This window comes from Panthera tigris, chromosome F2 (assembly GCF_018350195.1).
Source record: "Panthera tigris isolate Pti1 chromosome F2, P.tigris_Pti1_mat1.1, whole genome shotgun sequence".
Taxonomy (NCBI): domain Eukaryota; kingdom Metazoa; phylum Chordata; class Mammalia; order Carnivora; family Felidae; genus Panthera; species Panthera tigris.
In genome coordinates this window covers 40,738,677-40,764,017 of record NC_056676.1, presented here as the reverse complement: position 1 = coordinate 40,764,017, position 25,341 = coordinate 40,738,677, and the positions used below count along the sequence as shown (strand labels likewise).

Sequence of the window (25,341 nt, the reverse complement as noted above, 5' to 3'; positions counted from 1 at the left end):
GATAACACAGTTCTTTAGATACCAGTTGATATGCTTTTAGTTTATGTATTAATAAAAATACTGGCTTATATAATTGAATTTTATTGGCATGTGTAGCTAGAAATTCTAGGCTTCACGGTTGACTGGTCTAGCAGTTTAAAGGATGTCATCATGAGCCCAGTTCTTTCTCTTTTTCTCATCTGTCATCCACAGGATTGGCTTCATTGTTAAACTGGTTCCCCTCATGTTAAGTAATAGATTTCAGCAATCATTGGGGCCATATACTTCTTTTTTTCTCATCTATCTGTTGGCAGGCAGATGTGCCCTACTCATAATCATTAAATAACTTTTCTTAACTTCATGCTGATATTGTGCCACTTTATTGTGACCAGAGGGATTCCTAACTTTAGACCTATATTACCGCTGTAAGGAAGATTTACTGGTTTCTGAGAATCATCAATGTACCAGTCAGATACACATTCTTCATTTCTGTCCTTGGGAGTGAGAGCTATCTCATCCTAATTTCCTGGCTGCTGCACAATGGAGGAGGAATGGAATGGATGTTAGATACCTCCAATATCCATAATGTTAACTATACTGATAAGTGATTAGTTGAAAAAATGGCTAAAGTAAATATGAGTAGTTTAGCAACATTTTTAGTATATAAAATTTAACTGAAGGCTAAGTTTCTGCCAACCAGCTTCTGGGACAGAGGCTCCTTTAGTTCAAAAAATACATTTTTTAAAGATTTTACTAAAATTTTTTTAAGGTTATTTGTTTTGAGTGAGAGAGAATGAGTGGGAGAGGGGGAGAGGGGGAGAGAGAGAGAGAGAGAGAGAGAGAGAGAGAAAATCCCAAGCAGGCTCCATGCTGTCAGTGCAGAGCCTGATGCAGGGCTCGATCCCTTGAATCATGACATCATGAGCTGAACTGAAATGAAGAGTGGGATACTTAACTGACTGAGTAACCCAAGCGCCCCTAAAGATTTTATTTTTAAGAAGTCTCCACACCCAGTGTGGGGTTCGAACTCACAACTCCGATTTTAAGAATCACATGCTCTACCAACTGAGCCAGGTGCCCCTAGTTCAAAATATTTTTTGTCCCAAGAATATGATGTGGCCAGACAGGGAGGTATTCTGTGAAGATGAATGTAAATCTAGATTATATAGAGTAGGTCTGTGATTCATGTAGCATGGTTGTGGTAAAATCTATAATTTGACTCTGTGAGATAATATAAAATATATTTATTGGCCTCTGACCCTGGTTGCTGGCATAGAGCTCCTAAAACTCTTCTAATTTCCTCATTAATGACAATACTAAGAACATTTTCTCATTCTAGTATTTGGTCTTTGACCCTGGTTCCTGACATAGAGTTCCTAAATCCTTTGGAATTTCCTGGGTGATAGTAGTGTCTTTTATTCTAATGAGGTGATTCTTGGTGGGCTCCAAAATGGGGGCTGGTTTTCAGGAAGACCAGTCCATGATTACAGGCTGGGAATTTTCAGCTCCACTTCCATTCTTCACACATGGGAAGAGAGTTAGAAATGGAGTTAAATAATACATCATGCCTGACATGAGGAAGTCTCTATAAATAGTATGAGGTTTGGAGAGATTTTAGGTTGGTGAACATGTGGAGATGCTGGGAGACTGGCTGCCTAGATAGGGCATGGAAGCTCTGCGTCCCTTCCCACGTAACTTGCTCTGTGCATTTCTTCCATCTGGATGTTCATCTGTATCCTTTGCCATATCTTTTTATGATAAGTTGGTAAATAGTAAGTAAACTGTTGTCTTGGGTTCTGTGAGCTGCTCTAGCAAATTACTTGAATCCCTGGGATTATGGGAACCTCACATTTATAGCCTGTTGGTCAGAAGCACAGATGCGATTCGCGTCTGAAGGGAGGCAGTAGGTTTGTGGGACTGATTCCTTAACCTGTGGGATCTGATGCTATCTGCAGGTAGATAGTGTTAAAATTGAGTTAAATTGTAGAACACCCAGGTGGTGTCACAGAATCACTTGGTGGGGAAAACCTCACATCTTACATCAGAAGTGTGAGTGTGGTGGTTGTCTGAGAGAAGGGTGTAACACAGGAAGAGGACTGAGTTTTTCTTCCTCAGACTCCTTCAGTTCTGTAAGGTTTGTTAAGATCCCTGAAATCTAATTTTTGATTGTCTCAGGTGCTTAATATCACAGAATGTCATCACCAAAGCACAGCAATGAAGTATGAGATATAAATGCTATAGCAGAATGACTCTTAGGGTTTGCATTCACCCTCATTTTTACCCTATTTTTGTGGCAGATTTTGTGTTTTTTTTTTGTTTGTTTGTTTCGTCTTCCTTACATGTTATATTATGGTCTTATAAAATATTGAATATAATTTTGTGTGCCTCCTCAGATTCTCTCAATACCACCTGGCTCCTAGACTGCTCTTCTGTCTCTATAGGCTGATCTGTTGCATAACCTGGGCAGCAGGGCCCTATTCCTTAGTGGCTACCTTCCAACCAGACTGACATTTTGGGAGTGTCTGTTCCTCCTGCCATTTCCAATCTTGGATGAAATACCATAGCACAGGGCTTAGTACCCTGCACATTTGTGGAGGCTGGATGACACAATCTGGAAGTAGAGTGAAGTTTACTGTGTGTGGGATCAACTTTGACTAATGGGAAATAGGAGACGGGAGAGAACCTTCCAGATATATTCCTCTTTTTCCTCTGTGGACCACTCTGAGGTATGTTCTTTTTTGTAGACTATTATCAGTAAATGTTCCAAGGAGGGTACCAAGTAAATGCATTTGCCAAGTGACCTACTGTATCTTTTCATAGCTTGTTGTAAAGTGCTAGTCACTGACTTTGCTTTACACAGTTCTTGCCTCAGCTCCCACCTCCTTTTTTTTTTATTAACCTTTGGTGTCCTGGGTAAGAAACTCCCAAATAAAGCCACCAGCACTCTAATCATTGCTTTAGGCTCTGGTTGCCAGAGAATTTGGGCTAAGACAGATTAATAAGGTGTAATTTCTCACCTTTTTTTTTTTTTTTTTTTGACTATCCTAAGATGTAGAAATAATTTCAGTAGTCACAGTGCTTTTATTGCTTAAAGTTCATGGAAAAAAAAATCACCCCTACTCCACAGTTATTTCTTATTGTTAAATTTAATAGCTGTAATTGTCCACATTCTATTTTTAATGACTAAAGAGTTAAAATATATTAACTCATTTTTATTCTTTTTAAAAACATTTTTTTTTTTTAACGTTTATTCATTTTTGAGACAGAGAGAGACAGAGCATGAATGGGGGAAGGTCAGAGAGAGAGGGAGACACAGAATCTGAAACAGGCTCCAGGCTCTGAGCTGTCAGCACAGAGCCTGATGCGGGGCTCGAACTCACGGACCACGAGATCATGACCTGAGCCGAAGTTGGACGCCCAACCGACTGAGCCACCCAGGCGCCCCATAACTCATTTTTATTCTTAACGATAATTTTGGTAATTATTAAACATAAAGAAAAGTTGAAAGAATTGTACCCATGTACTGAGCACCCTTATACCCATTACCTGATTCTACAATTAAAGTTTTACTATATTTGCTTTATTACATACCCATCTATTCATTGGTCTTGTTTAAAAAAAATTTTTTTTTAGGAAGCTTATGCCCAACATGGGACTTGAACTCACAACCCCAAATCAAGGGTCACATACTCTGTTGACTGAGCCAGCCAGGTACCCCAGTCTTTCTTACTTTTATTTATTTACTTTATTATTATTATTATTATTATTATTATTATTATTATTATTTTTAAATATTTATTTTTGAGTGAGAGACAGAGACAGAACGTGACCAGGGGAGGGGCAGAGAGAGAGGGAGACACAGAATACCTAAGAACCCCAGGCTCTGAGCTGTCGGCATAGAGCCGGACATGGGACTCAAACCCACAAACCATGAGATCATGACCTGAGCCAAAGTTGGACACTCAACCTACTGAGCCACCCAGGCAGCCCAGTCTAGCTTACTTTTAAAAATTGATACAAGAAAACTTTTATTGTTGGGAGTATAGTTGATTTCATTAGTTATATTAGTTTCAGGTGTACAGCATAGTGATTTGACAAGCTGTACATTATTCAGTGCTCACCATGATAAAATGTAGTCACCATCTGTCACCATACAACATTATTACAATATTATTCACTATATTCCCAATGCTATATATTTTTATTTCCATGACCTATTTTATAACTTAAAGTTTCTACCTCTTAATCCGCTTCACCTATTTTGCCCATTCCCCTACTCCCCTCCCCTCTGGCAACTACTAGTTTATTCTCAGTTTTCATGAGTCTGTTTCTGTTTTCTTTTGTTTGTTCATTTGTTTTTTAGATGCACATGGAAGTGAAATCATGGTTTTTGTTTTTGTCTGACTTATATTACTTAAGATGATACCCTTTGTGACCATCTATGTTGTTACAAATGGCAAGATCTCATTCTTTTTTTTTTATGGCTGAGTAATATTCTAGTGTGTGTGTGTGTGTGTACCACATATTCTGTATTCATACATCTATCAGTGGGCACTTAGGTTGCTTCTGTATCTTGGCTGTTGTAAATAATGCTGCAATAAACATGGTGCATATGTCTTGTTGAATTAATGTTTTTGTTTTCTTAGGGTAAATTTCTTGTAGTGGAATTACTGTATCATATGGTAATTCTATTTTTAATTTTTTGAGGAACCTCCATACTGTATTCCACATTGGTTGCACCAATTTACATTCCCACAACAGTGCATGAAGGTTTTTTTCTTTATATTCTTGCCAACACTTGTTATGTCTGTCTTTTTGATACCAACCATTCTGACTGGTGTGAGGCGATTTGCATTTCCCTAATGATTAGTGATATTGAGCATCTTTTCATGTGTCTATTGGTCATTTGGATGTCTTCTTTGGAGAAATGTGTATTCAGGTCCTCTGCCCACTTTAAATTGGGTTATTTGTGGGGTTTCTTTTTTGGTGTTAAGTTATATAAATTCTTTATATGTTTTGGATTTTAACCCATTATCAGATGTATCATTTGCAAATATCTACTCCCAAAATGAAAAGGTTGCTTTTTGTTTTGTTCTGTGTTGAGGATTCTTTGCAGTTTTTTTTTTTAATTTTTAATTTTTTTTAATTTTTTTTTTATTTTTGAGAGAGAGAGAGAGGCAGAGGCAGACACAGAATCTGAAGCAGGTTCCAGGCTCCGAGCTGTCAGCACAGAGCCCGGCACACAGCTCAAACTCACAAACTGCGAGATCATGACCTGAGCTGAAGTCGGACGCTTAGCTGACTGAGCCACCCAGGTGCCCCTGCAGTTTTCACTAGTATGCTTTGGAGATACTTGTTTTAATTTTAGAACATATAGAGGTACCTCATTCTTTTAATCGCTGCAGAGTAACAGTGGTATGATTATATCATAGTTTATTTAGGATTTTTGTTAAAAACAATCCTGCAGTGTATATCATTGTGCATGTGGTCTTACGAACTTATGCAAATAGTAGTCAGAATCATAATGTGTTTGCATTACTTTTTTTAATTATTATTTTTGCATTACATTTTAATTTTTTTTTTTAACGTTTATTTATTTTGGGGACAGAGAGAGACAAAGCATGAACAGGGGAGGGGCAGAGAGAGAGGGAGACACAGAATCTGAAACAGGCTCCAGGCTCTGAGCCATCAGCCCAGAGTCCGACACAGGGCTCTGACTCACAGACTGCGAGATCGTGACCTGAGCTGAAGTCGGACGCTTAACCGACTGAGCCACCCAGGCGCCCCATGCATTACATTTTAATATGGTCTGCCAAACTGCCTTCCAAAATGACTCTGCCATCATTAGCGTCTGAGAGAATTTATTTCCCCATCTTTTTTTTTTTAAGTTTTTTTTTTTAACATTTATTCATTTTTTGATAGAGACAGAGAGTGAGTGGGGGAGGGGCAGAGAGAGAGGGAGACAGAATCGGAAGCAGGCTCCAGACTCAACTGACAGCACAGAGCCCAACGCGGGGCTTGAACTTACGGACCGTGAGATCAGGACCTGAGCTGAAGTCTGACGCTTAACCGACTGAGCCACCCAGGAGCCTCCTCCCCATCTTTTTTTAACACATCCTGCTAAATTAAACCTTTTTAACTTTAAAAAAAAAATTTTTTTTTTTTTACATTTATTTATTTTTGAGAGACAGAGCACAAGTGGGGAAGGGCAGAGAGAGAAGGAGACAGAATCCAAAACAGGCTCCCAGCTCCGAGCTGTCAGCACAGAGCCCGACGCGGGGCTCAAACTCACAAACCGTGAGATCATGACCTGAGCCAAAGTCAGACGCTCAATCGACTGAGCCACCCAGGCGCCCCTAACTTTTTTTAACTTTTGCCAGTTGAATCGGTAAAATCTACTGTGATCTTTTCATTTCTATCTCCCTAATTGCTTATGAGGTCAAGTTCTATATGTTGGATGTTCTTTTATTCTTTAAATTTTTTTCTATTCTACATCCGGTATTCTATAGCATTGTTTTTCTTAGTTTGTAAGAGTTACTTACAATTTGATTTTGGTTATATAAGTGATACATGAACATATTTTTATACATTTTCTAATAATACAGTTAAATTAATAGTTCTTTACTATTCTCCATTTCAGTCTCCTCCCAGTAATAGTTACTGTCAATAATTTGATGGCTATCCTTCTAGACCATTGTGTCAATAGAAATATAATACAAATCATGTACATAGATTATAAAATTTTCTAGTAGCCACATTAAGAAAAAGTAAAAAGCAGATGAAATTAATATTTATGATGCATTTTATTTAACCCAAAATTTATATCATCTCAACATGTAATTAATATGTTATTATTTGTACTAAGTTTTAAAAAGTTGGTATATATTTTACATTTACATCTCAGTTTGGATGCTGAATTTTTATTGTGAATTCTTGATCATTATTTAGATTGCATAGTACAATTGAAAAAACAGATTTGTATACCCAAGTTCTAAACATAGTTAAAAGTTGTTTACTATCTGAATAGAGTTTTTAAAAATTTTGTTTATATTCATATCTAGATCTGCAAAACTAATTCCATCTGTTTTAGAAGAATTGATTTGACTGGGAATTAAAAGTATCAGTTTCAGGGCACCTGGGTGGCTCAGTCAGTTGAGCGTCCGACTTCAGCTCAGGTCATGATCTCACAGCTCGTGAATTTGAGCCCCACGTTGGACTCTGTGCTGACAGCTCAGAGCCTGGAGCCTGTTAGGGATTCTATGTCTCTCTCTCTCTCTCTCTCTCTCTCTCTCTCTGCCCCTCCCCTGCTCACGTTCTGTGTCTCTCTCCTTCAAAAATAAATAAACATTAAAAAAAAAACCACATCAGATTCAAAAGTATGTCAAAGTTAAGTAAATTTACTATGTCACATTTTCAATGTTAATATTATTAACATTGATTTCACACGGTCATTGTGTAAATTAAAAGGCAGCTCTAAATTTATGAATATCAACAAAATATTTTTTATTTTTGGAGAGAGAGCCTGAGCGGGGGAGAGGAGCAGAGGGAGAGAGAGAGAGGTAGAATCTTAAGCAGGCTCCAGGCTCAGTGCAGAGCCCAACACAGGGCTTGAACTCATGATTGTGAGATTAAGACCTAAACTGAGATCCAGTCGGATGATTAACTGAGCTACCCTGGCGCCCCAACAAAGTACTTTTCAAAAATTTTATAGCTTTTGCATGCAATTTGCATATCACTCTGAATTGCAATTAAAGTTTTCCATTGATTCATGTTGGAAAAATGTGTATGTCACTTACTGATTTGTATCATTATGAAAATTTTCACTTAAAAAAAATTTTTTTTAACGTTTATTTATTTTTGAGACAGAGACAGAGCATGAATGGGGGAGGGTCAGAGAGAGAGAGGGAGACACAGAATCCAAAACAGGCTCTGGGCTCTGAGCTGTCAGCACAGAGCCTGACGCTGGGCTCGAACTCACGGACCGCGAGATCATGACCTGAGCCGAAGTCGGCTGCCCAACCGACTGAGCCACCCGGGCACCCCGAAAATTTTCACTTTAAACATAATTCTCTTACCTATCTAACCAGGTCACAGATACTTTTTTGTCAGAGCTTCAAATTTAGCTCATTCATATATAACTGTGATATTGGTAAGAAAATGTAAAGTATCATTTTTTCGTTTTTGATTATTGAATGTTTGGCAAGCATTCCTTTTGTTTCAAACAAATGTTGAATTGGAGTTCACAGTACTATAATTCTTTACAAAACTTTGTGACTCAACCAGTGAGCACTGGTGAAGAACAAAAAAACATCATTAAATGAAATGTGTTCTGTTTCTTTTTCTATAAACTGGCAGTGGTCATAGCAGTTGCATACATATTCCAAATGATTTTAACAACTATATTCAAGATAGTTTCCTTAGAGTCTACTTATGAAAATGAAGTACAAAATTTTTATAGTATATCTGGAACAAAGTAATAAGTAAAACATTCATGAGTTTATTTATCTGTCATTAATTAGTTATCTTTTAAAGTAAACTGTACACCCAACACGGGGTTTGAACTTACGACCCCAGGATCAAGAGTTGCATGCTCTATTGACTGAGCCAGCCAGACACCCCAAAACATTAGTTTTTTGTTTTAAAATTTCAATAGATCAGTTTTAACCTAACCTAAGAGAGCAATGATCGGTTGTGGTGGAACTTTTTTTTTCCATTTCTCACTGAAATTCTTCTTTTTACAGATATAGAAGATACACAAATATCTATGCCATGAATATTTGGTCATGAATTGATAGCATTTCTTATCAGTTTGGAAGTCCTTTGAGATAAGATGTGACCCAAATATTCATAGTAAAGTTTATCTTTTAATTGTACAACTTATTTAAATCTAAAGAAAAGTATTTGTATTTTAAAAATACTGAATCATTGAATCAGTGTGTTAGGTCTTGTATTCTGCAGACAATTGTTTGCTTAATTAATCCTTTTAAAAGTATATATTGTTGTTTGTTTTTTGTTTTTTTTTGGTAATCTCTGCACTCAACATGGGGCTTGAGCTCATGACCCCAAGATCAAAAATTGCATGCTCTTCTGACTGAGCCAGTCAGACACCCCTAAAAATATCTTTAAAAAAATTTTCCCGTAATGTTCTAAACAAAATTTCCATACCTGAAATAAAGGTTTTTTCACCAGCTCTTCATCTAGAAATGGTTTTCCTTTTTTGTGCAAGAAACCAAGCCATTTTATGGCTGGCCAAAGTGACAAGCTCACACCTTGTTATATATTATTTAAAAATGTTTCTGGATATTTAATTCTTTTTTTAGATGATTAAACTTCATTTTTGTTTGTTGAGAGGAAATTTCTTGTTAGATTTACTATGTATTTGTTGACAGTGTCACATAGTATTGTCTGGTTTATAATCTAAAATTTTTTTACACAATGAACAGCTTATTTCTGTTCTCTTGTATCAAATTGTATTTAGTGTTTATTGTGAAATTTGTGATGTGCCTTAGTCCAGTCTTTATTCTTCATTGTTCCAGTGAGAGTACTAGCTTCTGCATGTCCATTTGATTCTGCATCAGTAGTGTATTTTCTTTTTATATTAAAAAATTTATCCATTTTTGGGGCGCCTGGGTGGCTCAGTTGGTTGAGCGTCTGGCTTCAACTCAGGTCATGATCTCACGCTTTGTGGGTTCGAGCCCCGCGCTGGGCTCTGTGCTGACAGCTCAGAGCCTGGAGCCTGTTTTGGATTCTGTGTCTCCCTCTCTCTCTGCTCCTCCCCTGCTTGTGCTCTGTCTCTCTCTGTCTCTCAAAAATAAATAAACATTAAAAAAAATTTTTTTTGTCCATTCTTAAATGTTTTTGGCTAGAAAAAGAGTTTAATTATAATGCAATTAAAACTGTAATAAATATTTCAGAACAGTAATCAATTACAGTTACACAGGATATCACTGTAATTTGTACTGTCTGCATAAAATATTCAAACAAGTCCATTAAATGTTACATCAGTGCATAGAAAAAAATCATTCAAACGTAATCAATTTGTTAAGATTGAATACACTGGTGGAAGGGCCCTGGGTGGCTCAGTTGGTAGAGCATGCGACTCTTGACCCTCAGGTTTGTGAGTTTACGCCCTTTATTAGGTGTAGAGATTACTATAAAAAAAAAAAAGAAAGAAAGAAACATTGTCTACACTGGTGATGTGATTATGTGTAATGTCAAAGAAAAATTGTATTGGAAAAGTAAAATAAGCAAGAAGACTTTACTCAAAACTATTGCAGTAGAGGGTAGAGATTGAATTGAACTCCCAACACAGCAGGGATTTATAGCCAAGGGGCAGGATATAGAAGTGAGTGAATGAAAAATTACTGAGAGGAACTTGGTTAGGATCGGGGTGAAGGTATGAAGAATTTGGTTAGGTATCAAGAGTGGAGAGATTCTTGCCAATCTGGGCCTGGCAGGCTGCCAAGGCCAAAGCGTAGTTGAGAAGAGGGCTCAGAGGAGCCTGACTGAAGTTTGGTCAAGGGGGTTGTTCTTGTCAGTAATGTAGAAATAGTAGTATATGGGATCAAAATGTTATGTAAAATGTAATCCTACCAAAACAGTAAAGTAGTATTTCATGGAAAAAATATGTTTCTTCAATTTAAATTTTTTAACTTTAAATTAAAATTCAATAAAATTTAAAATTCACTTTCTCGGTTCCATTAACAACATTTAAAATGCTCAGTAGCCACACATGATTCATGGCTATGCTAAATAATCAGGCCAAGTAAGTTTGAAGATCTAATTGGCTTTATTAAAGAATTCATGCATTGGGCCCCACCTCCTCTAGCTAGTAGAGAGGCACTCCAAAGAGTTGTATAAAATGAAAGGTTTTTATAGAAGGAAGGAAGGAGGGTTAAGAAAGTTATTAGCGAAAGAAAAGGATTGACAAGGTTGTTTTCTAGGGGACGGGTCTTACCATGCAGAGTACCTCATCTTTCTTTGAGGGAGAGAGGACCCAGATGACAGAGTCATTGGCACTGGTGGAAAGAAAAATTTCCTGACTGACTGGTTAAGGCCACACTTCTGGGGGGAGGTTGAAACTGCAGCTAAGTTTAGGTATTAAGCCCCGGTTTGGGAACTCAGTCAAAGTGATACCATTAGGGCCTGTGGTTTTCTTTTCTTAACATTACTGTATTGGACAGTGGAGTTCTAGACCTTTTGGGAGTATGTTTTCATACATGTGTTTATGCCTGCCTACATGTTTTGTACCTGTGTATATTTTTTCTGTACCTACAGTTATTTAGCTTTGGTTGTTTTTGGTAAACATAATGGGATTATAGAGTATGTATTTTTCTTTTACTTGCTCATTTCACCTACCATATATCTTGGAGCTTATTCTGTGTCAATACATAAAAATCTGCCTCTTTTATTTTAGTGCTGCCTAGAGTTATGGATGTATTCTAGTGATTAAAAAAAATTTTTTTTTTAAATTTTATTTATTTTGAGAGAGAGGTGGGTGGGGAGGAGCAGAGAGAGAATACCAGGTAGGCTCCATGCTGTCAGGCACAGACCCTAATGTGGGGTCTAAACGCACGAACTGCAAGATCATGACCTGAGCCTAAACCAAGAGTTGGATGCTTTCCCAACTATGCCACCAGGCGCCCCTATTCTAGTGATTTTAATTGTCCCCACCTGAAATGCCCTTAGATTGCTTCCAACAGTATAGTATTACAGGGAATGGTTTATTCTTCCCTGTATTTGAATATTTTTTCTAAGTTAGATTCTGAGAAGTAAGATTACTGCAATTTTAGAAGGTTTTACACATGTGAAATATTAATACTCTCACACCGCCATCCAGAATGCTGTTTTACACTCCCATGATAGTACCAAAGAGAACCCTTTGCCCTGCACCATCGTCTACTTGACATTTTCAATCTTTAAGAATTTTGCCAGTCTTGTGGATGAAAATTATTTTTAGTATACATTCTTTGAGATAATTTTATGAGATTTATTGATTTTTCATATTTTTATTAGTATTTCATTTTTTATTAAAAATTTTTAATGTTTGTTTATTTTTGAGAGAGTATGAGTGTGGAATGGTTAGAGAGAGGGGTAACAGAGGATCTGAAGAGGGCTCTGTGCTGACAGCAGGGAGCCCAGTGTAGGGCTTGAACTCAAGAACCGAACCGTGAGATTATGACCTGAGCTGAAGTCGGACACTTTAACCGACTGAGCCACCCGGGTGCCCCAGCATTTCATTTTTTAATACATCACCAGTTATTTCTTCTGAAATTAACTAAGTTTATTATCTAAAGATGGCATATATCCTGTATTCTTGGGTTTCCTTTGAGTTCCTTTGATCAGGTTGTTAGGTGGGTCAGTTTTTAGTTTGCATCTCTGTGGACAAATATTATTTGCATTTCTATTTTCTGCAATTTACTGAGCAATAAAACTGCCTAACGGCTATGTTAGGGAGGAATAAGTATCTTCTGCCCTTTAGGTCTTTTTCACTGGACTAAGAATTAAATTGACAGGAGATAGATTAGCATGAGAAAATCAAATTTAGTTTTATGCATACGGGGAATCCACACAGACATGAGATTTCAAAGACAGGGAATTTGAGACTTATATAACATCCTGAGCTAAGGAGGGGGTTTAGTGGTCTGGGAAAACAAAGAGGAGGAAGACCTTTAGCAGGAAGGTAAGAGTATATGTATGGAAAACAAAGGTTGCCCTGTTACTGTAGATACCTTTCTTAAGTAAGGAACAATCTGTTAGTAGCTTTTCTTCTTGGTACAGGTTCTCCTTTTCAATGTAAATTTAGGCAGTTGAGGGGGAGGTTAAGAGCTTTTCCTGAATCTGCTGAGTTTTGATTGCTTTTAGGTCAAAACAGTCTTCATCCAAAGTGGCCCATTTTTGGAGCAGCTTGCCCTTAGCCCCTATACTTGTATATGAAGGGAAAATAGGCTTTTTTTTTTTTTTTTTTACCTTGTTTATGTTACATTGTTAAAATTGTTATGCATACATTTATTATGTTTTCTGACAGGGATTAGAAAGTACATTCTAAACTCCACCTGGTGGCCTTGCAAATGGCTAGACTAGCTGTTTACATTTGTTAAAAAACAACATTCAATTGAATAAGTTTTGAAGGTCTTATTGATTTTATTCAATGATTTATGAATTAGGTAGCATCCCATTTAACAGACAGAAGAGAACTCTGAGGAACTATACAAAATGAATGACTTTAATAGGCAGAAGTGAGTGCGAACAAGGAAATTATCCTAGGAAAAAGTGGATTGGTTGTGTTCATTTTCCTTAAGGGTCTGGCAGGGGTCTGTCAGGCAGATTGCTTCACTAGTGCTGATCACATAGTTCTCGATTGGTTTAAAATCCCATTTTTGGAAGAGCCAAAACTGTAATTAAGTTGCAATTAGGTGACATGGGACTTAGCATAAGTGACTCTATTTTGAGCCTGAAGTCTCTCTCTCTTTCTCTCTTTTTTAATGTTTATTTGAGAGCCAGAGAGAGATACTGCAGGAGGGGGAGGGGCAGAGAGAGAGAATCCCAAGCAGGCTCTGAACTTCCAGTGCAGAGTCAGACTCAGGGCTTGATCCCACGAACCGTGGGATCATGACCTGAACTGAAATTAAATCGAGTGAGACGCTTAACTGTCTGAGCCACCCAAAGCGCCTCCTGGTGTCTCGTTTTTAAATAGTCCAAATTATATGAATATAGCTAAATAAAAATCCTGCTCTGTAATAATAGCAAATGCCATTTTGTTGTGTGCGGTCTTCAGGCATGATTATTCTGTTCTCACTGTGAATGGTGTTTTTTACACATGATAAAGCAGGCTAGCATATTCACATACGTTCCAGCTAGAATAATCCATTGCTTTAAACATATAATTTTTAAGTGTTTTTTAGATTTAATGTTCAACAAAAATTTTTTCATAAGTAACTGAAAAAAATGTAGTGGCTACTGTAGACTGTAAATGAAGGAGAAGCTTAGCTTTACTGTGAAGTCTGAGTCTGGGTGTAACCTAACTAGCTAGAGGATATGCAATTCCTGATTGACAGCAGGACCAGCATTATGCAGATTTTGTAAGAGAACAGCAGCTCAGAAAACAGTGATTAGGGGCTCTGTTAGGAATCACTACATTCATCACTCATCTTTAGTTTTTCATTTCCCTGTCTACTGGATTTGTAAACAAATAGCACAAAACAGTTCCTCTTTTGTTTTTATTAAAGTGGTACTGCAATGCAGTTTCAGTCTATCAGCTAGGCATACATGTGTGGAAATACGATATTCTCACTAAATTAGCTAATTTTTAGCTGTGTTCCCTGTTTATCTCTAGACCTTTGTGTATTAAATCCTATCTCGAGCTGTTCTCTTTATACACAAGTGTGTTTTGCTTGTGCCTTCCTGTCTTCTTCAGTGAGAAGCTTTATGTAGGTCAGGCTTGGCTTAAGCAGATTTCCTGAACCTGCGTCAGCTTAAGCTGGAGGAATTTTAATAAACCCTCCCCTGTAGGCGTGGGCCTAAATGAGGCTAGCCTAGTTAAGCCTGATCTTTTTCTGTTTGTGAAAAGAGCTGGGCAGAGCTGAAGGCTGCATGGTGGTTTCAGAAACTGCCTACTTAATTTGAAAAGAACAATGGTAGGAAAGGCTAGATCTTCCAATTTTACCTTATCTGAAAAGCTTGATTTGCTAAAGCTTGTGAAGCCATATGTTAAAATTCTCGAAGAACACACTAATAAACATTCAGTAATAGTGGAAAAGAATAGATGTTGGGATATCATAGCAGTAAACTATAATGCAATTGGAGTAGATCGCCCTCCTCGAACAGCCCAGGGCCTACGCACCCTTTACAAAAGGCTCAAAGAATATGCCAAACAGGAGCTATTGCAGCAAAAAGAGACCCAATCAGATTTTAAAAGCAATATTTCTGAGCCAACCAAGAAAGTTATGGAGATGATTCCCCAGATTTCCAGTTTTTGCCTGGTAAGAGACAGGAACCACATTCAAAGGTAAGCTTTATTTTATTTTCTTGTGGAAAATTATGGCGCCTCCTATCTATTGGGCTCTGGCTTAGTTGTGATAGAGATATGCATAGTAAGCATCCCCACTACGGGAGCAATGAATAGTGTCTTTGTTTTGCTTTCTTAAAAAAGAAAAGTGAGGCTATAAGGAATTTTTCTGCTGCATTTGATTTAAGCCACTTTTTATTGTCTTCCCCTCCCCCTTCCTTCTCTCTATAGTTTCTAAAAGTAAAGGTTAGGGAGTAATAAATGGGATGAAATTTGTAACATAACCTCATAAACTTTTTAAGCTTAAAATTTAAATTGCTAATTAGCTTCTGAGAGATATCTTTTTCTTATTTAAGATTATATTTCATTGGAATTTTCAATTTTATGTAAAGTTAGCAGTTTCAGGAGAAATGGAAGAACCCTTGTTTTTTAATGAATTATTACTGTCTACACTTAGTGAATATTAATTGAGCTAAAAGCCTAAAATAAAAAATTAAGTAAATTTATTAATGGCATGATTGTATATACTAAGACAGTTTAAATTATTTTCCAACATATTCAAAATAAGAAAGATAAATACAAGGAGTTAATGCCTAATTAGGGATTCAGATTACTTAATAAAATTAAAAGTTTTTGTTGTTTTTGTTCATTAATGGTGTAGTTTCACTTTGATCTTGAATCATATAGGAAAGAAGGGTAAGCACTCCTATTTTGCAAAGATATAAACTATGAATTTTAATATATGAGTAAGCAACTAAGTTCTTACAGGGTTAGAAACAGTTGTTTGGTTAAATTTATGGTCTGGGAATAACTGGGAATCTTCAAAACTGTTATCTTATTACTAATTCAAATTTTAACCCCTGACAAAAGATAAAAATGGCAGCTGCATTCTTCTGAACCATTTAGGGTTATTTAAACAAATTGTAAACTTGTGAGTTGAGGGACATTTCAAACAAAGATTTACAGTGCTTTCTTCTTGGTGGAAGAGTCATTATATAAGCTAAATTATTGATTACCTGTGAAATCCTTTTGAAGTTAGGAGAGAAACAGGGGAGAAAAACTTTTTTAACCAAACTTGTTATTTTTATAATTTATTAGGGTAGTTTTTTTGAGACCAGCTTCTTATCATACACTGCTTATTTCTGGTAGATAACATAGTAAAAAAAAAAAAAAAAAAATCAGGGGGAATCTGGAACTTGGATACACAGTGTATTAATTCATCAGTGCTTAAAATGTTCTCTGTGAAGAGAAATGATTAAATCCTAATTTGCTGGGTGTCCAAAAAACTCCACAGTAAGACTTTTATACTGTACTGCTTATTAACCACCCCCCTGCCCCCGCAAAGTGGCTTTCGTGTTACAGGTATAAAACTACCTTTTGGGTATTAAGTATAGGCTTTTGTAATTTGAAAACTACATATATAAACTGTAGTTTTAATTAGTGGTGTATTTTAAAAATACAGTGAGTATAGAAGAGAAGTAATATACAAGTATCTGTTTACATTATGACTATTTGTGAACATACAGTCAATCTTTTGGGATAACAACATTGCTCTGATAAATGAATTTGTTAATTTATACATTACAAAACCCACTATTTAAACAAGAACAACTTTTCATATTTTAAAGGGAAGAATTTATTATTAGAAATAAGCCTTTTAAGTGCTTGTGTCAGTGTGCACATTGCCATTTTCTCTGTATTAGCATTTTTATTTAACATATTTGTATATTTAATGTGCTTTTACTTGATTTGACATCATCTTGAATCTTCATAATTCTCAGAAGTTTATAATCTATAATCTTAGTTATGCTTCAGTATAAAATATGCCTGTTAATCTCACCAAACTCTCCCATTCTTAATAAGGTAAATATTACTGCTTATATTTAACATATTTAAAGATATATACCCGTTTTGTAAGGCTACCTCTATAACACATTGATATATGTCTTTATTTTTACTTTTCTCTAATATCAGATTATATTTTGTGTTTTTGCAGTCTATTTGACCTTCAAAATTCATAAATTTTAGAAGTCCTTCTGCTTATAATTTTTGTGACCTTCTCTAAAACATTTTTTATTTTTTACTTCGTTATGCTTACTTGTAATGTTTCAATGAAAATGAATATTTCTGATAAAAGCATTTTAAAATTTACATGGGAGTGTAATGTCTGTATATAATAGTGGTTCTTATACTCCTTTATACATACTAATTTGGAATAGCAATTATGTGGGTTTTTAAAAGTTTCATTTTTGTCTGTAGTTTTAACCTTCCTCCTTGCTAGGTTTTAGAGTTAATAAAGGGAAGACTTGCTACTTTGAATTACATTGATATTGTATTGTTTTACTTTTGAAAATTGTAAGATGACAAAAAGAATGAAAAGTAAGGAATTTATATAATCTACAAATTTTTCATAACATACTATATATCTTATTATTTCATTTGTATCTCTTAAATATCTGATAATTTCTGGCAATTTAATTTCATTAGTAAGTGACATATGGAGAGTTTTAATTTTGTTCCTCATGTTCTACTTGAACTTATTCCAGCATTTTAATCATCCATATAGAGTGCATTCTTAACTATGTTACTTATTTATCATTTGGAAAGTGTTCTCTAATGTTGAATGTAGTGTTTTTTTCACTAATGGTCCGATACTCCCTTTCCCCTCTATAACTTATTTTTAAGTTAGGCAGAAGCATAAATTTAAAAAAACCCAAGAAAAAAATTACATATTCTTAATCAGTAGCTTCATGTTACTCATGAAATTTGTTTGTTGAAAAAGTAGAATTTTTAGATACATTGTGTTTTATGTCATAACAAATATTGTTATGTCACAGTTTAAATTACGCTAAAACTAGTTTTCTCTGATAGAAGTGCGTATTTTATGAAAGTTACATGTAAATTTAACAGGCTTTCAGTATATAGTATATAAGCCATTTAAAAATACTTCATTAAAAATGCCTTTTGTTTAATCATTCAAGATGTGATAAATACCTGCTAGGTTCCAAGTACAGTATTATGCTCTGCTGGGGATACAGTAGTGGATATGAAACCTTTCCCTGTGAACTTTACCTGACCAATGGTTGAAAGACTGAAAGGCCAACAGAGTCATGTGGTTTAGGATCTGTAAAGAATAAACACCATGGTATCTAAAATTGTATAGTTAGGATAACATTCTGATAGTTGGGCATACCCAAAGCCATACAAGAACTTGATTTTGTTTTTTTTTGGACAGATATAGAAATCCTATAGGAGGACAGTACCTCCTATCTATGGTCTTCTACTATCCTAGAAATCATGGACCTTGGTGATTTTTAGATCAGCCCAGGAGAGCAGGAGCAGGGGATCTAGGGCTAAGGTGTGGGAATAGCAAGGCCCAAAGTGCGGTAAATGTCCCTTTATACCATTTAAGAATGTCGGGCTTGTGGGAACATGTGGTATCTCTTTGAGAGCATTAAGAAAGGCCTTTCTTTTTTATTTACTTCATTGGCCTTAGGTAGTATTTGCAATTTTTTGTCCTTTTAAGAGCTTGATTTTAAAGTTAAGGATGCAGTGAGAGCTGTATATATATATTATTGAAATTTTAAATTTAGTCATTTTAAATTTCAAGGATTAAATTTTTTTGTTTCCAATTTTCTTTATAGCTCTAAAGCTTGACAATTTGATGTATACTAATTATAAAATGATGCTATAAATATGCTCTTGTCTTCATTTGATTTACATTTAATGCTTTTTTGTGTGCTGTAGTGCAAACTTGGATGAGGAAGCACAGGCTGGTACGAGTTCACTACAGGTAATGTTGGATCACCATCCAGTTGCTATTACAGTGGAGGTGAAGCAAGAAGAAGACATTAAGCCCCCTCCTCCACTGGTTTTAAATTCTCAACAGAGTGATATTTTAGAGCAAAGAGAAGACCATGAATTAGTACATGTTATGGAAAGATCTTTGTCGCCGTCACTTTCCTCTGTTGACATGAGAATGACCTCGTCTCCATCTTCTATCCCAAGGAGAGATGATTTTTTTCGGCATGAGCGTGGAGAACACTTTAGGTCACAGTTAGGGTATGACCCTCAGATTCTGCAAATGCTGAAAGAAGAGCATCAGATAATTTTAGAAAATCAAAAAAATTTTGGATTGTACGTTCAGGAGAAGAGGGATGGATTGAAAAGAAGGCAGCAGCTAGAGGAAGAGCTGCTAAGAGCAAAAATTGAAGTGGAGAAGTTGAAAGCAGTTCGCTTACGGCATGATCTGCCTGAATGTAATAGTCTCTAATATTTTTTTTTAATCTTGCAATTTGATAATTTTAATTTTGGCCCAATTACTTTCATTTGGTAATATCCTAAGCAGGATACATATACTCTTAAAAAGTGTTGTTAGTCTCAATTGTGAAAAAGCCTTTTTTTTTGACATTATCCAATTATTTAATTTTCTTTTGACATATATTAAAACGTATGCATTGGTTGGCATGGTTATATATTTTTTGTCTTCAATTTTTTTTTCTAAGAAGTTTAATTGATGGCCTTACAAAAGATGTCTTATTTTGATCATTAAAATAGAACATACATGAAAAAGATATACAAACGTATTCTTTCAAAGTTCTGAGTCTTCAGCATTTTAAATTAGAGCTTTGAAAACTGTAGTTCAAGGTTTTTAAGTCCGTCTAATTTAGAAACAGTACAGGCCTGATAAGAGAAGCTTGTCTGTATGACATTGATTTTTATGCTTCCCTGTGTTTTGAAGAAGTGATAGAATTTTAGAGAGGGAAGGTATTTGGAAATCACTTTTTTCCACCTCTTCAGTTTAGAGATATGAAACTGAGGTCAATTGGAGAACTCAGTGACTTGATGTAACAGAGCTGTTTATGGCAGAGCAAGGACCAGCATTCAGTTTTCATTTCTCTGTAGGTTTCTCCCCTGCTATTCCATAGAAGTAAAAATCCACTAAAATATATTCCATATGAAAAAATTATAGAAGTGTTTATTTCATCAAAATTGCTTTTAAAGATTCATAGTTATGAAATCAGGGGACTTCTATCAGTTACCCCTAGCCTTCTTCCCTTTTTTGTCCAGCAAAATAAGATGTTCTCTGTCTGGACTTATATATTTTGGCTATAAGATTTAATGTCGTAATCATTTTTCATATCTTATTCTGAAAAAGATTTATTTCACAGTAAAAAAGTTAATGAACAAAATTAAAATTTTACATAGAAATAGCAAAAAATAGTTATGATTTAATATATATTATTGTAAATACTGCTATTTTAGTATTTGCAGAAATAAAATCCCAATTCTGAAAGCACATTTTAAATTTAAGTGAAATTTTTAATATGTATATTTTTGTTGGTGCTTTGTTGAGGAAGGATTTTTAAGCCAATCTTTAGAAATGGGTAGGTGGAATTTCAGTATTTCATTACAGTGGAAAAAGGATGTTTAAGTCAGAATGAACAACATGGGAAAAGGTTTAGAGAATGGGGAGAAGTGAATCAGGGAATACAAGCACAGTGGTAGGCCAGGTGATTTTAAGTGGATACAGAGAGGGCCAATTAGGACTTAGTTACCTAGACTAGGATTAAATGAATAGCTACTATTAGCTCCAGCAAAATTTTTACATGCAGTACTCCAGAAATCTGCATTTTTATGTGAAGATTTTCAACTTAAAAATGTTTGCAAATAATTCAAAATGTTTTAAAAACTACATAGACAAAACATGTGAGTGGGCCTCATTCGGCCACTGGGCTTCCAGTTTGTTGCCTTTGGAGTAGAGTAATGGTTCACCAAGAGTAGCGTTGACCAGCAACATCGCCACCACTTGAGAACTTTGTTAGAAATGTAAATCCATTTCCTTTTGAATCAGAAACTCTGGAGGTGAATCCAGCAATCTGTTATAAACCCTCTAGAGATTCTGATGGAAGCTAAAGTTTGAGAACCACTAGAACAGAGTATTTGGAATGTAGCTTGATGCCTAAATCATACTAGATTCTCAAAAAATTTTGCTGAAAAGAGGAGGTGGGTGAAGGTGAATTGAGGGACATTAGTTTGGAAGTTGATTGGTGCCAGATTATGGATGACACTGAATGCTGTTTTTAAATAATCACAGTTGAATGTACAATAGGTAGTCATTGAACACTTTTAATTAGAGGGATATAAATTAGATATCTGAGTTAGCATTATAATAGCATTTGTGGGTTGGGCATTTAGTGAGAGGAAATTAAATCCAGAATTAGGTTATGGCTATTGAAATAGAATTAAAAAAACCTCTCCTGGTACTATTTTAGTTTGTAGATTGCTTAATTTCATTGGCATTTTATGTCTGCTATTAGAGCTAAATATTTTATTATGAAAATGCCTTGCATGCATGATATACCTCTTTTCAGTACTTCCATCTTTATGCTGTGATTTTTCTTTAAGTCTAAACTGGACTCAAGAGATTAGAATCTTATAATTCTAATTTAATGTTTTTACAATATAATTTTAGTAAATACATCCTTGAAGTAGTCAGTTTTAACTTTTGAAATTATTGGAAGCATATTACCATATGTAATGTAATTCATATTATAATCTTAGCATGCTGCTCCTCAGAATTGATGTTAATGTTCAATTTGAATGTTGACTTTGTGCAGCCAGATCAGTTTTCCAGACTCTGCTCTGTGCAACATTAAATTTGTGAGATGTTTTCTAGGAGAGTTTTGTGTTCAAAAAAGTGCAACACATTTATTTTTGTGTGTGGTTAGGTTCTAAAATCACTGTGGTAGGTAACAAATTAATATACAAAATTGCCCTTGAAAGTTTTTTTGCTGCCCGTAATAGTCTTCTACAGTCATATTTTCCTTCAGCATTGTTCAAGATTGTTGTTTCTTTGGTTGTGTCAGGTGACAGACTCCTTAGAATTTAGGGACTGCGTAGAAGAAAAAACTTTATTTTTATATACATTTAAACACCAGAATTGTACTTATTGCAGTGAGTTTACTGCAGCATTTTTCTGAGTCAATCTTGTTTAATTGTAATTTGCAAAAATTTAAATGCCATGAACTTTACCTACGAAATGTAATGCTGAAAAACATAGGTAAGAGTGATTTTATTTTTAAAATGTAGACTTGATTCTGTAAAAGCATACTAAAATTGAAAAATAAGCTAAGTCAAACTATCCTTTCATTGAGTATATTAGTAATTTGGATAACAGGTTATTTTTGCCACCTTTGTATCTTATCCACATGAACTTAAATGATACATTGTTACTTTTACAACTTGATTTTTCTAAACTAGGTATGATTTATAATGGCATCCTGAAAAACTTAACAAAGCTCTTTTCATTTCTAAACATACCATTAGATTTCTTAAAAATTTCAAATTAAGTACTTGGCTTTTTTTGTATGAGACATTGAGTGTTATTTTTGAAAGATTTCATTCTACCCTGTTGCATCTTTATTTATGTGAAAATGTTTAGACTATGAATTATTTCCATGTGCCTTCTTTTAGAGTAATGTCAAATTTTAAATAGACATGTAAATAGAGTGTGACATATTGTATTTAATATATACTGTAGATGATGGTGGTTAAATGCTTTGTTAATACATATCTTTTAAATACAGGGTGATACATTGTACTGATTTGTATACTCTTTATGTGTCATAAGACAAAGAATTCAGTACTACTGAGATAAAATTTTTTGGATGGGGCGCAATTGAAATACATTTATTTAAATAATTGTGTTTATAGTGGATACTAAATGTACCGTGTCTAAATGTCATAATATATTTTTTTTAGATGTTAAGATCCACAAATTCTCAAAATCAGTTAAGTATTTGATGGTGAATTTGATTGTAAATATGTAAAAATAATTAGATGAAATATGGTTGTAATACTTAAATACAAAAAAGTGAGTTCTTAAGATATACAATCTAATTAAATGTTAACAGTCATATTAAATGTTTGCATATGATTTTGAGAAATTGACTCAGTATATTTTTATATATTTTTTAAATTGATTAAACCTAGTAGGTATAATTTGAATTTATATCATTTTTAGTGTTCAGTTGCTTCGTAAGTAGTGGAAAGCCATATAAATTAAAATAAAATTACCACCCAAAGTTAGCCCCAAAATTTAAATTAAAAGAGATATATCATTAGACTTACACTTTGTTAGTAGATCTTTAAGGTCTTAAAATTATGTGTGAATTCACCTCGTTAAAAAGATTAAGAAACTCTTCAAATAGGAAAAGTTAAAAGCATTTTGCAGTAAACCTTTATATGCCTGCCACCTAAATTCTGCGATTATTGTTTTGCCATATTTGCTTTATCGTGTATCCATCCATCAGTTCATTTTTAAAAATAAAACGATGGGGTGCCTGGGTGGCTCAGTTGTTTAAGCGTCCAACTCTTTTCAGCTCAGGTCATGATCTCACAGTTCATGAGATTGAGCCCCGTGTCAATTCTGCGCTGATAGTGCTGAACCTACTTGGGATTCTCTCCCTCTCTTTCTGCCCCTCTCCCACTGGCTCATACTTGCGCTCCCTCCCTCTCTGTCTCAAAATAAATAACCTTAAAAAAAGATGTTAGACAATTATAAAATAAAACAGCTATTTAAAACATTGGATAATTATTTAGAATACTTTCCCCTTAAACAATTAAGCATAAGTATTGTGAAATGGAATTCAGTATTTGTGTGTGTGTGTGTGTGTGTGTGTGTGTGTGTGTGTGTGTGTGTGTGTTTTGGGTAAGATTTGCAAACAGTGAAATATACAAGTTTTAAATGATGAGTTGTGACAGGTGACTCCACTTGTGTAGCTTATATCCCTATCAAGATTTAGAACATTATTCTCACCCCAGAAAGTTCTCTCCTCCCCTTTCCTGATCAGTCCCTTGGCACATCAGGCAATTGTTCTAATTTTTCAAAAATCATAGATAAGTTTTGCCTGTTCTAGAACTTTATATAATTGGACTCATATACTATGTTCCCTTTGTTTCTGTTTTCTTGCACCTATCTTAATGTTTTTAATATCCGTGTTCATTCATCCTCTTATTAGTAGCTCATTACTTCTTGTTGTTGAGTAGTATTCCATTGTAGAAGTATACCTCAGTTTGTGTATCCATTATTTTTTGATGGACTTTTGGCCTATTTCCAGATTTTGGCTATTATGTATAAAGATTCTGAGTTTTCTTGTATAAATTTCTAGTAGACATGATGCTGGATTAGGGAAGACCTATATGTTTAAGTTTTTAAGAAACTGCCAGACCTTTTCCCAAAGTGATTGTATCATCTTACACTTTCATCAATAGTGTATGGGTTTCTTTTTTTATTTTTTTAAATTTTTTTGCATGCTCAATGATTGGAATGTCAGAGTTGAAATTCATAACTTTTCTTATATTTAGATGAATTTAAAATGCTGAGCAGAAAAATGCTGAGCATGTAGTTTTAATATCTGGGAATATTGTAGTTTTATTTAAGTTTTTTTTTTTTTTTTCTATTTTAGCCTCTACTGCATATATGCTTTGATAAGAGTATTGAGAAATGTGATGAAATGTATAGTCCCTGTCATGCTCATAAAGTATTCTGAAAATGATATTTAATGCAAAGAAATATCTTCTGGGTTTATTTTATACATAATGATATTTAGATGACATTAAATCTCTCTTATTAAAACTGGATGATTACTGGTTCGGAGGAACTTGTATATTAATGATTGTAAATTTTTTAGTGTAATAAAACTGTTTCAAACCTTAAATTTATATTGCAGTTATATGTTAATTATATTAAAAATTCTGGTAGGTTTTGGTAATTTTAAAACTCAAAAAATATAATCTGGGAGAGTATTTACATTCTTTGTTGAATTTGATTGTATGAGACATTTTAAATTTCATTTGCTCTATTGAAACTGTGTATTTGGAATTTTTGAAAGAAAAGGAAGAATATTAGAGACTTGGGTATATGAAATGTATAACTAAGCCATCCAACTATAGAGTAACTGTGCTTAGGAATCATTTAGATGATAATGTTCACTATCAATATTAAAATGACAATATCTCCCTCTTCCTCTTTTATCAAAGCATGGTTTTAAGCATCATGCTTACCTTGTGAATCTGGCTTATAGGCATTCAAGTCTTTTGTTTATGCGACTGTTTTTGGTCTTGATTTGTAAGGTACATTATTGGGTCAAGGGGGAAATAGATCAGATCAAGTTTAGAAATAAAAATTATAGTTAGAGTGGAATTGTTGGGGGTGATTAGTCTGGAACATAGCAAATTAGTATTTTATGTATTACAAATAGTCTAGATGTAGGAGGTTATGTTCCTTATGTGTTTAATTCCCAATATCTTTATTCTTCTTTTTGGAATTTCTCTCTTTCCTGCCTTAATGA

General features: G+C 34.7%; 1 protein-coding gene across 5 annotated transcripts in view; it reads left to right on the top strand.

Moving 5' to 3' along the window:
• LOC102965968 (RAD54 homolog B) overlaps window positions 1-25,341 on the top strand; it is a 94,540-nt gene that overhangs the window by 25,277 nt on the left and 43,922 nt on the right. Inside the window, exons 1-2 of one of the 5 annotated variants that reach the window (XM_042973205.1) lie at window positions 14,556-14,986; window positions 18,734-19,259. The exons of 3 other annotated variants lie outside the window; for them this stretch is intronic. In XM_042973205.1, the coding sequence (XP_042829139.1) occupies window positions 14,613-14,986; window positions 18,734-19,259 (900 nt within the window). In that variant the 5' untranslated portion in view covers window positions 14,556-14,612. Of the gene's footprint in view, window positions 1-14,555; window positions 14,987-18,733; window positions 19,260-25,341 lie in introns of those variants that run through there. One more of the 5 variants, XM_007082771.3, reaches the window with a different exon arrangement.